Source organism: Oryza glaberrima, chromosome 1, assembly GCF_000147395.1.
Source record: "Oryza glaberrima chromosome 1, OglaRS2, whole genome shotgun sequence".
In the NCBI taxonomy this organism is placed as follows: Eukaryota; Viridiplantae; Streptophyta; class Magnoliopsida; order Poales; family Poaceae; genus Oryza; species Oryza glaberrima.
The window spans coordinates 34,929,741-34,944,289 of NC_068326.1; the positions used below are offsets into that span (position 1 = coordinate 34,929,741).

The 14,549-nt window shown below is 47.2% G+C and overlaps 2 protein-coding genes and 1 non-coding gene across 3 annotated transcripts; all 3 read right to left on the bottom strand.

Moving 5' to 3' along the window:
- Positions 1-3,202: 3,202 nt before the first annotated feature.
- Positions 3,203-3,276, bottom strand: TRNAV-AAC (transfer RNA valine (anticodon AAC)). The gene has a single exon. It is a non-coding gene; the product is annotated as a tRNA-Val (tRNA).
- A 67-nt stretch (positions 3,277-3,343) lies between these two features.
- Positions 3,344-7,682, bottom strand: LOC127785252 (amino acid permease 5-like). Its single transcript, XM_052312689.1, has 4 exons — positions 7,529-7,682; positions 4,938-5,171; positions 4,752-4,845; positions 3,344-4,658 (listed from the first exon to the last, which is right to left on the bottom strand). Exons 1-4 carry the CDS (start codon positions 7,590-7,592, stop codon positions 3,650-3,652), a joined length of 1,401 nt encoding a protein of 466 aa, XP_052168649.1. The 5' UTR covers positions 7,593-7,682; the 3' UTR covers positions 3,344-3,649.
- Positions 7,683-8,936: 1,254 nt separating this feature from the next.
- Positions 8,937-12,586, bottom strand: LOC127785262 (extradiol ring-cleavage dioxygenase-like). Its single transcript, XM_052312700.1, has 2 exons — positions 12,078-12,586; positions 8,937-9,941 (listed from the first exon to the last, which is right to left on the bottom strand). Exons 1-2 carry the CDS (start codon positions 12,477-12,479, stop codon positions 9,375-9,377), a joined length of 969 nt encoding a protein of 322 aa, XP_052168660.1. The 5' UTR covers positions 12,480-12,586; the 3' UTR covers positions 8,937-9,374.
- Positions 12,587-14,549: the final 1,963 nt, after the last annotated feature.

Genomic DNA, 14,549 nt, shown 5'->3' on the forward strand with positions numbered 1-14,549 from the left:
CGACCGCCGGGGGTGGGGGGGCAACACCTAATACTAGTAATCTAGTACCTTATCCGATGTTGAGATCAATGATTTTTATTTAGAATTAAAGGTATTGCAAGTGAGTTTTCTAAATTCTTCGATATGATGTCCGCGCCTGAGATTCTGAAATTTGTTATGAATGCATATTTCTATCCAAATGTTTCAGATGCCTATCGAATTCTCTTAACCGTACCTGTGACGGTAGCTTCAGCTGAGAGAAGTTTTTCAAAATTGAAGTTGTTGAAGGACTATTTGAGATCAACTATGTCGCAAGAAAGGTCAAATGGCTTGGCTATGTGCTCAATTGAGAAGGATATATCGGACACTATTGATCTTAATTCCGTTCTGGATGATTTTGCATCAAGAAATGCCTGAAAAAGTATCTTTACATAGGAAGCAATGGATACGATGGGATTCTATTCTTCATTAAGTTAATGAATAATGATATTAGTTCCAAGTTTCAAATATATTGTTATTTTGGTCGACTTTATTTCTTGATAATTACCAGGCATGTTAAATTTAATATATGGATGTATATGTTTTCGTTTTGCAAGTAAAATTAGCGTCTATATATATCAATAAATTTTATATGTAGCTTAGAGGGCCCATCGCAATGAGTTCGCCTAGGGCCCTCAAAATCATAGGACCGGCCCTACCCGAAGTACATAACATGTCTTTGCTAGACACGACTCTTATCTCTATCATAATTTAAAATACGAACAAGCCCATTAGGTGGACTCTTACCAAACATATTTCATATTTCTAAGGAAGCTTAAAAAAAATGTCCTAATTAATAGATACAATTGCCCTTTTCTCGGACACCAATCCTTATGTAGCAATGGATATGAAGTGCTTTGACTAATCCCGATGACAGATGTGGGACCGTCTTTTTTGAGACTGGTCGCATCGTCTTGACTCCGTTGGATTTGGCGCTAGCCGATATGCAACAGCCGATATTGCCTGTAGCCGATTCATGCGACAGCCGATGCTGCTCGTAGCCGATGCGTACTCTTCCTTCTCGAACAGAATTTCTCCAAATCTTGAGACTGGTCGCATCGTCTTGACTCCGTTGGATTTGGCACTAGCCGATATGTGGCAGCCGATATTGCCTGTAGCCGATTCATGCGACAGCCGATGCTGCTCGTAGCCAATGCGTACTCTTCCTTCTCGAACAGAATTTCTCCAAATCGGCTTTAACTCTAGTTTTGAATTCGGCCCATGGCATTACTAAATTTGATCGTTAACAATTGTTAAACACACATATTTTGATATAGTGCCAAAAGAAGTGCATTGTGAACGTTGTTCCTATTTTGTGCACCTTACACGCAGGTGACATGATGTTTTTGTGGCCTGGGCTTAAGTTAAGCCAATTTTATTCAGCATAAAGCCCATGAAGGGGGTAGGTGACAACTGGTTGGGCCGGAGCCGGAAGATAAGAAATGGATGGACCAACAAATTAAACAGTTTGGGCCAGAAGACAAGAATATGCGGATGGGCCAAAAAAATAAATAGTTTGGGCCAGAAGGAAAAGAAACGGATGTGAGAAAAAGGAATAAGTTCATCTAAGGTCCCTTAACTTGTTAACGGATCCGATTTTCGTCCTTCAACCACAAAACCAGATACAACGGGTCCCTCAACTATCAAAACCGGTGCAGATTAGGTCCCTCGGCGGTTTTGAAGGCGGTTTTGGCTAACGTAGCACCTACGTGGCTAGTTTGACTTGGTCTCGATCTGACGTGGCATTGACGTGGCGCTTACGTGGCAATTCGATCCGGAAAAATAATAAAGCCCGTGGGACCCACATGTCAGTTTCACATAGAAATTAATAAAAAATGGTGGGGCCCACGTGGGCCCCACATGTCATCCTCACCCCTCTTCTTCCTCCTCTCTCCCAATCTCCCCTCTCTTTCCTCACTGACCGGTGGAACTGGGCGATGGACGGGGCGGAGCGGGGCGGCCGGTGGAGCGGAGCAGGTTCGCGGGCCTCACTGACCAGTGGAGCGGGGCGATGGACGGGGCGGAGCGGGGCGGCCGGCGAAGCGGAGCAGGTTCGCAGGCAGAGCGGCGGCGGCGGCATGTCACCCTCACTCCCCTCTTCTTCCACCTCTCAACCTTTTTGTCGGTGGGGAGCCGACGCGGTGACTGGGCATCGGCGGCGCGCCGGAACACAAGGCAACGACGTCGTGGAGGAGGGTGGTGCCGTTGGCGCGGCAAGAGAGGTGCTAGCGACGATGGGGGCGGTGGGAGAGGAGGAGAGCGTCGGCAACGCAGGAAAGGGCGACGAGCGGCGCGGCAAGGGAGGAGTTGAGCGGGCGGGCGGCGGGAGAGCGAGAGAGGGCGACGGGCGGCAAGGGAGGAGCTGAGCGGCGGCGCGCAGCGGGAGAGAAGCTGGGCGGCAGTGGTGACCGCCGCCGAGAAGGGCGTCGCAACGGGCGGCAGAGAGATGGGCGGCTGCCGGCTGCCGTCATGGAGAAGGTGCAGGTCCCCGCTTCTTACCATTGCCGCTCCGGCTACCACCGCTCCGCGTGCCCCGCTCCGCTCCGCCCGCGGCCCGCCGCCGCCCTGCTCCGCTCCAGCCGCCCCGCTCCGCCGGCCCGCTCCGGCCGCCGCCGCTCCGCCTGCCCCGATCCGCTCCGCCCGCGGACCTGCTCCGCTCCGGCCGCCCCGTCCTTCGTCCGCTCTAGTCGTCGCCGCCCCGCTCCACCGGTCAGTGAGGAAAGAGAGGGGAGATGGGGAGAGAGGAGGAAGAAGAGGGTGAGGATGACATGTGGGGCCCACGTGGGCCCCACCATTTTAAAAATTAATTTCTATGTGAAACTGACATGTGGGTCCCACGGGCTTTATTATTTTTCCGGATCGAATTGCCACGTAAGCGCCACATCAATACCACGTCAGATCAAGACCAAGTCAAACTAGCCACGTAGGTGCCACGTCAGCCAAAACCACCTTCAAAACCACCGAGGGACCTAATCTGCACCGGTTTTGATAGTTGGGGGACCCGTTGTATCTGATTTTGCGGTTGAAGGACGAAAATCGGATTCGTTGACAAGTTAAGGGACCTTATATGAACTTATTCCGTGAGAAAAATATTTGGGCCAGGAGACAAGAACATGCGGATGGGCCAAAAATACAGTTTGGGCCAGAAGAAAAGAAACGGATGTCAAAAATATTACAAACAAATTGGCTTCGCCCGGACTCGAACCGGAGACCTTCAGTGTGTTAGACTGACGTGATAACCAACTACACCACGAAACCGATGTTGTACTTCGTTGAAAAATTTATTTTTAATATTATTTTAGTACCCCTAACTTTAGTTGCTTTCAGAAATAAGTTCTAAATACAAAAGGTGCTAATACTCATAATTGAATTCTTTCACCCGAAATTCCTATATGCTATGCTTGACGGTCCCAACCGGAATAACGTACACAGTTTTGTCCATAGGATAACCATACTCCTCAAGTCCCATTTGCTAAATTCAGAGGTATAAAAACAGAGGGGTTTGTACTAGTAGTAGTAGCTTGTAACACGACAGCCAAATTACACCAGCAACTAGTACGAGTACAGCAACAAAAGTAGTAGGAGTAGTACTACATGCATAATCTCATCGGCTGCATGCGTCCATCCGGGTTCAGAGCTGCGTTTGGAAGATGGTGACGTGGCGCAGGCGCTGCGCCATGTCGGCCACCGAGCCCACCGCCGCGAGCAGCGACACGACGAGCGCGCCGACGTTGAGCGCCTGCAGCGCCACCCACTTCCGGCTGCCTCGCTGCACCTTCGCCTGCGCCATGTACATGGTCACCGGGAAGTACACCGTGAGCGGCCAGAACGCGACGGCGCCGAGCAGCCCGAGCACGGCGTTGAAGAACGGCAGCACCAGCGACACCACCGTCGTCACGGCCACGAACGCCGTGCGCAGCACCAGCTTGCACAGCGTGAACCGCACCGCGCGCCCGCCGCCCAGCGGCACCGCGTACTCCCGGTGGAAGAACGCCGACTCCGGCCAACGGCTCGCCAGCCACTTCTCGTAGCACGCGAACACCGGCTGCGCGTACACCTGGTACGCTCCGACCAGGTGGATGACGACGGCAACGTTGGCGATGTCGACGAGCCAGAACGGCTCGAGGAAGCCGGTGAGGACGTTCCCGGGCGCGGCGTTGCCGAACGCCGCGTACCCGACGCACCCGATCGATACGTAGAAGACGGCCGTGACGCCGATGCCGTACAGGCTCGCCCTCTTCATCGTCACGTTCTCCGACGGCGGCGACTTCACCGTGTCCTGGATCTCGATGAGCAGCATGGAGTAGGTGTACGCGAAGGCGATGTTCCCGAGCGCCTGCAGGAAGTGCCACGCCTTGGTCGACGCGGTGACGCCTCCGGCGCCGACCCTGACGCCGAGGAGGGTGCCGTGCGCCGCGCCGTGCGACGCGACCTTAGCGGCGCTGAGGAAGAGCCCGACGAAGGAGTAGGTGAACGACATGACGGCGGCGACGACGGAGATGAGCGTCACCCCCTCCAGGCTCGGGCACTGGGACAGGACGACCTCCGCGAGGCCGAACAGCACCATGTACATCGTCCCGGACGAGCCGCAGGTCGCGTCCGGCCCCTTGTAGTGGTGGCAGTTCGTGCGCACCACTGACCTGCATTCTCACGGCCCAAATCCTAGTACATGTTACTGAACAAAAATTTGCCAAGATTTTTCAGGGTGGCCAAGAAGCTGGAGCTAAGCTTACATGATGCTCGTAGCGGTCGTGATGGTGTAACCCACCATTGCGCCCCAGAGAATCGCGTACTGCGCAATGCCACACACGACCACGTCTCGAGGCCCTTCACACGATCGATCAAAGCAACAGTCTTGTCAGAAATCGCAGAGATTTTGCAGGAGAAAATGCAGGTAAGTCTCAAAGGTTCTTAGCTACCGAGGCATGAGCGGACGACGTCCATGTAGGTGTAGTTCCGCTTGCCGTGGACGGGGTCCGGCGTGCGGTAGCAGTCGCAGAGGAGGACGGCGGTGTAATAGGTGATGTAGGCGCAGACGACGAGGGCGATGGGGCCGAGCACCCACCCCATCTGGGCCACGCTCCACGGCAGCGCCAGCACGCCTGACCCGATCACGGCGGTGATGGCGTGCGTCGTCGCCGTCCATACCGTTCCTGTGAAAAGGAAACAAAATTCAGTTTCGTCAGTGCCATTCTTGCGTTCTTGTGAGAAAAAAAAATCCTGTGAGAATGTCTGACAGGTCACTGTCATTTACACTACGTGTGACATTCTTGCCTTCTTGGTCTCTTGGAACACCTGGCTGATTAAGCATGAACATCAATAAAGATGCAGTGCATTGAAGAGATTGCCATATCAGCGCGGCTAAAAAGAGATCGCCAGATCATAGATCAATTACAGTGGGCATGATGCAACATTGCACAAGTCAACTTCCCAGTAGTGTAAGAAGCCATCATTTTTTCAAAAGGATCTCCAGGATTCCATCATGTGTCATAAACAAAGAATCCGTTTGATCTACTGCCCATGCGCTGGATACCATAACGTAAAGCAGACCAACTAACGAGTACAAATAGAGCAACAGGTTCATATATTACGCATGTGATTTAATCACCATGTCCTAAAGCAGTAACACTTAAAACAACTAAAGAAATATTTGCTGTCTTACTTGTGTTAAACTAACGAATCATCGCAAATGTATAAACAGACTCTTTTGAACAACGTAAGCACGCACATGAATGAAAACACTTATGTAATGCTCTGGTGGCCTATGTGGAGTATGATGTGGTATCCCAACCAACATCAACATGCAAAGGAAGTATGATGTGAAATCAGGCACTTGCTCCCTGATGTAAAGTACTAGCAGGGCTAAAGTACAGTCAAACTTTTGTCCAGTAAAATTCCTTAATTACAATAGACAATTGCCCCGAAATCCTATTATTTGACATGAGTGTACTTATACTTAACTGGTCATTGTCAAGACTGCTTAATGGCCCGCTCTTCATCACAGCCTATGATAGCTAGTCACAACTCACAACAGTACACCCAAGATAACCAGAAAAAGGAAGTAGTAGTACAACAGAATATGCACTATGTTTTACTTTAATACCATGAAAGCTATTTGTCGAATTAGGATGCGTGATGTAAGTGGAGAGAGCACAAGCTGCAGGTTAATTTGCAGCCATTCATCGATACCTAATCCATTGCTCCCTCACGCGAAGAAGAAACATTCCAATAGGCTATTGCCAACAAATAGTGTTTTCCATTGTTTCTGGGATTCCAATATAACATTAGGATAATGATTGCACATATTGAAATTCTGCCTATAATCCTGGAGTATTAGTACTGCTGTACCGTATAACACTAGTAAAGCCAAGGCCACTTGGACTTGGTAGGGTATATAGTAGAGTAGAGGTAGTGCCTGCCAAGTCATTGGCGATTTGGATCTTGCAAGAGGTTGCGTGCTGTAACTATATGGGAATTAGGACCCAGTTCCTGCATAAATACTATGCCACTAACACTGTTACTATCCTTCACGTTGTCCTAGTAAAAGCAGTGGTAACAGAAGCTTCACGCAATGGATTTCGCATTTTCAGGTGTTGGTTTTATCCAATAATGCTAGCATATACGCAAGATGCCTCTATTAAATCTATCCCGAGTTTCAGGGATGTTGCTGCAATGCTGTGACGAGTGTTGTGTGTAAAACAGAAGAAAGAATATGTGCGTATTCGGGAGTGTAGCATCTCATTAGCTAGACATGCATCCAAGAAACAAGACATGTAAAAGGGGACAACTCTTTTACATGGCATTTCTTTAAGATAAAACACTAAAATAGGCATTGAATTCATTATATGGCAGTGTTTAATAAGAGAAGTGTAAATTCCCTGCCTCTGCATTTGCAGTGTGTATTTGTTTGGTTCTTCCAGTACGGCGCGGCGTAAACAAAATGGAAAAGAAGGATTTGACTTTCAGTGCCCATGCATGCGTGTATGCTCCATCAGACGGCTTGGACAGCAAAATCATGCATTGACTAATTCCAAATCTTTTTTTTTTTTTGCATGTACTTGGAGAAGCAAAACGAGAGAGTCCTACAAGGTTTCGAAAGGATGCAAGACAACCGCATGTTCCATAGCGCGCTGAAGTCTGAAAGCGTCTTTCCACTGGGCACACATCTGGCTAGCTCTCACTTGAAAGAGAGGCACAAGTCAATAACCACCCTCCAACGTACGCCAGCAATGCACGTTTCTGTCCAAATTCAGCAATGACAGAGGCTCGCAGATCTACCACACTCGACGGTATGTGGTGACAATGAACATGCAGCTAAACTACGATGAACAACGGAACAGAGTTTCAGAGGAAACAGCAGCTAAATACTCTGCATGAAGCATGAACTGTTCAGGTGCCTTCCTAGCAGAAGAAAGACAAGCAGGGTAGCCGTAGGATAGTAGTAGGATTTTCGGCGACGACGACGACTGTGCAAACGCGAACTGGAAACAGAGAGGATCCTGAGAATTACCTGTTCTGACGCGGCCATCGTCGTCGACGGCCACCTCCTTCCTCTCCACCTTCTCCACGTCCATACTCGCTCTGTGTACGAGTTTCCCTCTCTCTCAGTCTCCGGCCTCTCTTATCTGAGCGGAAAGGATTTTGAGCGAATTCTGAAGCCTGTGCGCTGCAGCTATATATAGAGCTGGCGAGCTTTTGCACCTGACCTGTTTCCCACTGTAGATTCATTCTTTTAATACGGTCACGAAACCCCACGAATCCTACTAGTACCTCAGAGTCCCCTGTAGAAAATGAAGGTTTTCCACGTCATTTTTTTAGTAGCAATAACTACCACCAGATTATATGCCTGTTACATTTAGTTGAACCTACCAAGGTGTTCACAAAGGTGCAGAAGTTCTGGTGACTTTTATGAATCTGATTAGTCAATTTGGGATGAATCTGGTTGGTACTTGCCTACTACATTCATTCCATAATAATTGTATTCTTAAGATTTTATTTTTCCTAAAATAATTACCACGATAGAGTATTAATATCATCAATCACTTATTCAATTTTCTCATATTCTATTTTCAACCATTCTCTCGTTTTTATATGTACACCATTTAATGAAGCGAGCATTATAATCTTTCTTTTTAAATTTTAATACGTAGTACCTGCTAATAAATTATAATTATAATTATTTTGAGACGGAGATAGTACTTTGTTACCACATGATTGAAAAATCTGAACTAATACCTTCTGCAGTTGAGTTAGTGAGCATGTTATCCGTCTGATTTTGGTAATTTCTAAATATCCCTGAAGAGAAGACAGTGATGCTGATGATCATTCAGGTGGTAGAAAATGAAGTGCTGGACATATCTCAGCCTCTCAGGGGCTCAGGGCTTGACCCAAAAGGAAAGCCATCTTCTGCTTCATCATGCGGCCGCCACGAAGCACACATTGCTACAAAGCTGCATGAATCATGAGATTGCTGCTCTTCTCCTCTCATCTATCATCGTGAGATCATCGTCCATCTCTTGACGCCACCAAAAGAATTTCAGGTTCAGAAACAACAAATTGTTTCTTGCGATTCACTGGAAAATCAAACACGGCTCGTAATTCACGGCCGGAAACCATCAAAGTTTGCTGCGTGGTTCCAAAACCATCAACATTATGTACACCCTGTAATCTGCCTATATATGGATTATATTTATGGATATGTGCTGTGTGCAACTGTGCAACAGCGTGTCTTTGCTAGCTCGTGCCAACGCAGCCAAACAGCCTCACGTGTCGTCATATCCCTACACACAGTAGATTCAGGGCTGGTTTGGTTTGAGGCCTAAATTAGGCTTATCAATATTTGACAATTTCAATAGTGATTAGTGTCTATTTGGTTTGAAGCCAAATTTTGACATGCCTAAGAAAATAGGCCATTTCAATAGTGAACTTAGGCTATTTTGGCTTCAATCTAAACGCAATTTTGCCTTACCAAAATTAGTCATACCAAAACTTACCAAAATTTGGCACTGACAAAATTTGATAAGGCCTATTTAGGCCACAAACCAAACCAACCCTCCGTGACGAAGCTGAACACCTAAAGCTGGGCTGTATGGGCCAGTTTGGGTCCAAATAAGAACACCAATTAACGCCATAAGGCTGTGCCACGGCCCAGGCCCAGGCCCAGGCCCAGGCCCAACCCAATCTTACAAAAAAAAAAAACAAGTAAACAACCCCAAGCCACGGCTCCGAGAAATACAAACACGAACACGGCACACACGTCTACGTGAGCCCACGGGGATTATTGTTCGAGTCAAATATGTTACAAGCAAACACGTGGTTGCATGCGGCGAGCCGGCGTGCATCGCGTCGACCGGTTTTCAGTTCTTGGCGGTGGTGAAGCGGTACGAGGCGTAGGAGAGCGAGGCGTTGCTCCAGCTGCGGTGGATCAGCTCCGCCTTGGCCCCCTCACCGGCGGCGCCGAGCGCGACGTGCAGCGGGAGGAAGTGGTCGGGCGACGGGTGCGCCACCCTGCCGTGCGGCGCCTTCTCCTCGTACCGCTTCACGTCGTCGTGCCTCCCGCCGAGCAGCGCCTCCTGCAGCCACCCGTCGAACTCCGCCGCCCACTGCGGCACCGGCGTGCCCTCGGGCCCCATCCTGCGGAGGTTGTGCGTCGCGCTGCCGGAGCCGAGGACGAGGACGCCGTCGTCGCGGAGCGGCGCCAGCGCCCTGCCGAGCTCGTAGTGGTACGCGCCGTCGCGGCCGCTCTGCAGGGAGAGCTGGCACACCGGCACGTTCGCCTCCGGGTACATGAACATCAGTGGCACCCACGCGCCGTGGTCAAGCCCGCGGCTGTGGTCTTCCTTCACCGGCCCGAACCCGGCTTGCTCCAGAAGCTCCTTGGTCTTCATCGCCAGATCAGGAGCGCCCGGCGCAGGGTACTTCAGCTGTTTGCAACAACATTATTCGGTATGGTCAGATACTGATGCGATCATGCAAATGCAACGTCATTATTCAGAAGGGTAGATACTGATGCAATGAAATTATTCAGTACTATGGTCAGAGATACTGATGTAGTGATTACGTTATACGCATATACCTTTTGCTTCCAGGAAATATAACGTTTTCCATGCATGATGCATCCTTTTGAGCGGAATGGATTTAAGTTATAGTATGATTTAGTAATTGTTTGGTTGCATATAAGAAAAGAGTACAAAATCTCATACGCCAACAATGAATCTACCTTCAACCACACGACTACAGGAGCATATATGATGGATAAATAGTACTCCATTCGTCTTAAAATATAATAACTTCTAGCACTTAAGGTTTGTCTCAAAATATAAAAACTTCTTCACTAACATTTTTTTCTCGATCAATTACAATTCTTCACCATTCAATTTTCCTACATACCTGCACTTCTCTCTCCCATTTAATTCTGACTACTTTCTTAATACCCGTGTCCAACACTAAAAATTCTTATATTCTGGGACAGAGGGAGTAGCACATACTTATAATAATGCATATATATAGTACCTAACTAAATACTTATGAGTAGCAACTTTCCTTCGACGAAAAGGACCAATAAGCTACTAGATGAGTAATCAAATCCTTATGGTGATGCATATATACTACCAAACTAAATATTTTGTACGGCAGCTTTGATGGGTGTGGTTTCTCCGATAACAGGTTCACCCAAATTACCAGAGTACACACCCATTTTTATTCGACTGGCTTAAAAACAATTGCGTAAATATTTACTCTGGGCCATCATAACCTTTACTAGTAATATCCACAACTATCTTATGGTGTATATGCTAGTCCTTCCGTCTCAAAATATAAGCTATTTTGGTGAATGTGACACATACTAGTATTATGAGATAAAATCCCTTATATTTTACAACGGAGGGAGTAACTCAAATGCTGAACACAGTAATGAAAATGAAACTAAATTTAATTAGCCATTTAGACATAGCTCACAGCAAAATCCTTGCTGACTGATCGACTGAACGATCCGGCAGATGCTAGTGACAAGCGCACTTTACCCACTTGTAGTAGTTTGGTATGCCCATTGCCCACAAATATTCCCTAATTGTGCTCACAGCCTCAAACAAAATACACAATGTCATGTCTGCATCAGATGGGATGCTGGGGTTGGTAAAAGTTCAGATCAGCTAAACTTTTGGGCATCTCTTCCTACTCCCATGTTTAAGTGGTAGGACCTACTCCCATGTTTAATAAGCATATCTAAGATGCAATGGGACATGTACTTCACAAACTAGCATGAAAGATCTAGTATAATACTAGCATGTTTTAGTCTTTGATTGCGCTCCAATCAGTCCCACGTGATATAAAATATACAACACGATATACCTAAATACTCCATGCATAATAATATAGTAGTATAACATATATGTAGAAGTAATCTTCACCTTTGACCAGTTTCCCCTACATCAGGCACGGGGTTACCACACCCCAGCGGTAAGTGAGGTTACCGCGCGGTATTTGTAACAAACCATATAAAATTTATCGAAATTTCATTTATTATTTTAATTTATAAGAATTTGTTGGGGTTATTGCAGTATTACCATTACCATATCCGGAGGTAAATGCAATAACTGTGCAATTACGGCCGATTTTGTAAACCTGCCTAAGGCTATGAGCATGCGGAGAAATGTTATCATGCTGCCATGGTGTTGCCTACGAGTAAATTCAGACCAGTTGCCAAACCAGGTTTCAGCAATCATGTAGTGTGGTTTTCCGATAACCAAGGCAGAAAGATCGATTTCTTCCCATATATTCTGCGCGATTTGGAATCAAAACCATCCAAATTTGACGTCTTCCCTATAGCATGTAGGAAATCCGAATACCCAATCCTTGAGGCTGTGTCCCCAACATCTTCAACCTCGTTTTCCGCGCGCTCATTTCCGAAAGTGTAAAATGCCCAAAGTAGAAGATGCTCGAACAAAGAAACGAACAACCAAGGTCCAATTTTGGCGGAATCGCTCCACGTTGTACGGCCATTTCTCAATCAAGAAACAAGGGATTCGATTCGAGGGAAGGAGACGGACGGACGGACGGACCTTGTACATAGCCTTGGGGAAGCCGTAGAAGTCGTGGATGGTGTCGTTGTTGCCGCGGATGACGTTGACCGTCGGCGCGGCCGCCTCCCAGTGGCCCGACACGACGAGGATCGCCCGCGGCAACTCCGCGCCCGCCACCGCCGCCGGCAGCCACGACTTGAAGAATCCCTGCGCCGCGATGGTGTCGTCGATGGACAGCGTGGGCGCGCCGTGCGACAGGAAGAAGGTGTCCATGGCGCCCTCCGCCGCGCGCCTCGTCGTCGTCCTCCTCCTCCCCCTCCTCTCGGCTTCGAGGGCGCTCCCCTGCTGCTCGTCTTCCCCCGGCGTCGGCGTCGGCGTGGTCGTCGCGCGCGCGTGCACCGCGGCCGCCGGGCTGGGCTGCTTGCTTTGCCTCTGACCCATCCTCTTCTCCTCCTTATACGGGGCCGGCGGCCGCGCGCGCGGTGCGGAGGATGACTGTTTATTTTGCGGTGTTTGGTAAGTTTAGTTGGTCGACGACTGGACGGTCTGGACCGCGGACTCGGCCCCTCATTTGGACTTTGGGATGTCGCTGCCGGCGCGCGCACGGGCGTGTAAGCAGTGACGTAAGAAAGCGTACTTCGCTGGAGGCGCGGGACAAGTGGAGAAGCGGATTTCTGGAATCGGCCATGGTCTGGATGTTGTTGGTCCTGTGAATCTGTGAGACTGTGATCCTACCAACTTCTCTCTCCTTTTTTAAGGAAGGGTCTCATGACTCTCATCGAATGGATGTTTGGATTGATGATTTTCAGCCAAAACCCATCGAATTGCTTATTAGGCTGATAACCACCAGCCACAGAAAATCCTTATCAAGTTAAATAAGCCAAATAAGCCAATCAATGGTTTTTCTTTAGCTTAAGGGAAAAAAAGCTAACTTTGGCTGATCAGCTAAAGCTCTTGGCTTACTGATGAGGGCCGAAAATATGATTGGCTGTTATATCTTGTTATACTTGTATCTCGCCCATCTTAGGGGTAACTGTTGCACTGCGAATGATACATACAGTGTTGTTACTGTATACTTGTACAATAGTACTTCATTTTTAACGATTACACCATATATACATACGTGCGCACATATTACTACACATGCAACACCACACTTGCACTTTCACGAACATTTTCTTAAATAAAGAACCAACTGTTTATATCTGATTTTATTGAATTTTTGTTGAAGGTCCAATTGCACCTACTAATCTAGCTTGGATGGCATGATATATGTTACTATTGGCTACAGTGTTTGAGACCTTGCATTGCTTGTGTGTTGGCTTCACTGTCAGCTCGTCCAATGTACCGCAGATAATTATATAGGAGTAGCTACTTCAATGCCAAACAAAGGCAAAAAGGTAGGATTGCCTTGTTTCATTGCTAGAGAAGGTAAAACATCAACCACCCAAAGAAAAGTAAACATCAGAACGCCAGCCCAACAGACAGCACCTTATGAACACCCAAAACTTAACAAAAACAGACTACAGAGTACCTTAAACACCGGACACCAAAGCATACAGCGAACTATTGACATTCAGAAATTCGACAACCATTTCTATAAATTACCATCGACAAACATGTTTTTTTCCTACAAAATATCATTGTACAAGTGTTTTTGTAAATTTCCGTTAGGTTTTCATTTATAGACCTCCGTTAAGTCTTCTAAAAGGTCTATTTTACTCTACGATCCATAGAACACTATGTGAGGGGAAATTATTTTATTTGATCTCTTGAGGGGACGTCCCCTCGTTGTTTGTATGTTACTGAAATGATTATGAAAAAAATTAGGATGATGTATTAACATGTAAAATATCACTCCACAAACATACAAGTTCAAATTCAACTTCTATATCCCACAACGAAAAAACCAAATTAATGTATATTCATAGTCAAATTTGTCTTTTTCGTTGCAAGATGTAGAGGTTGAATTTGAACTTGCATGTTTGTGGAGCGATATATCACATGTTAATACATCATCCCAATTTTTTAAATTTTTTTTCATAACCATTTGAGTGACATGCAAACAAAAAGAGGGGACATCCCCTCGAGAAATCAAAATTCACTTCCACTATGTGAGCACTTACTGGATTAGAACTCTTGAGGGGAGATAACATACCATCCAAATGATTATGAAAATAAATAACAAGACAGATTAATATGTGATAGATCACTCCACAGACATGTAAGTTAAAATTTAGCTTCTACAAGTTAAAAAAAAACTATGATTAGTTAATGTCACGCCCCGAACTAGTCCCGAGCGGAACTAGCCCGTGACGCTCCAAATTAACCTGTTAATTGATACCAGTCCCAGGAAACAGTGCTGGTATAACAGGAAGACAGAATATCACAGCAACAGAGGTCTCTTTATTATAGAGTAGGGGTACAGTCATGTTGGGCTGCGGACAGATCCCGAGCTCACAACTGCATTACAAAAGGAACGCGGAAGCCAAGACTTGGACCACACATCAC

What these genes read in the sequence shown, in the direction of transcription:
- LOC127785262 (XM_052312700.1), bottom strand. Translation starts at nt 12,479, where the DNA reads ATGGGTCAGAGGCAAAGCAAGCAGCCCAGCCCGGCGGCCGCGGTGCAC. An exon ending in TCCCCAAGGCTATGTACAAG is followed by an intron (nt 9,942 to 12,077) that starts GTCCGTCCGTCC and finishes TGTTGCAAACAG; the next exon opens with CTGAAGTACCCTGCGCCGGG.
- LOC127785252 (XM_052312689.1), bottom strand. Translation starts at nt 7,592, where the DNA reads ATGGACGTGGAGAAGGTGGAGAGGAAGGAGGTGGCCGTCGACGACGAT. An exon ending in CGATGGCCGCGTCAGAACAG is followed by an intron (nt 5,172 to 7,528) that starts GTAATTCTCAGG and finishes TCCTTTTCACAG; the next exon opens with GAACGGTATGGACGGCGACG. An exon ending in ACGACCGCTACGAGCATCAT is followed by an intron (nt 4,659 to 4,751) that starts GTAAGCTTAGCT and finishes GTGAGAATGCAG; the next exon opens with GTCAGTGGTGCGCACGAACT.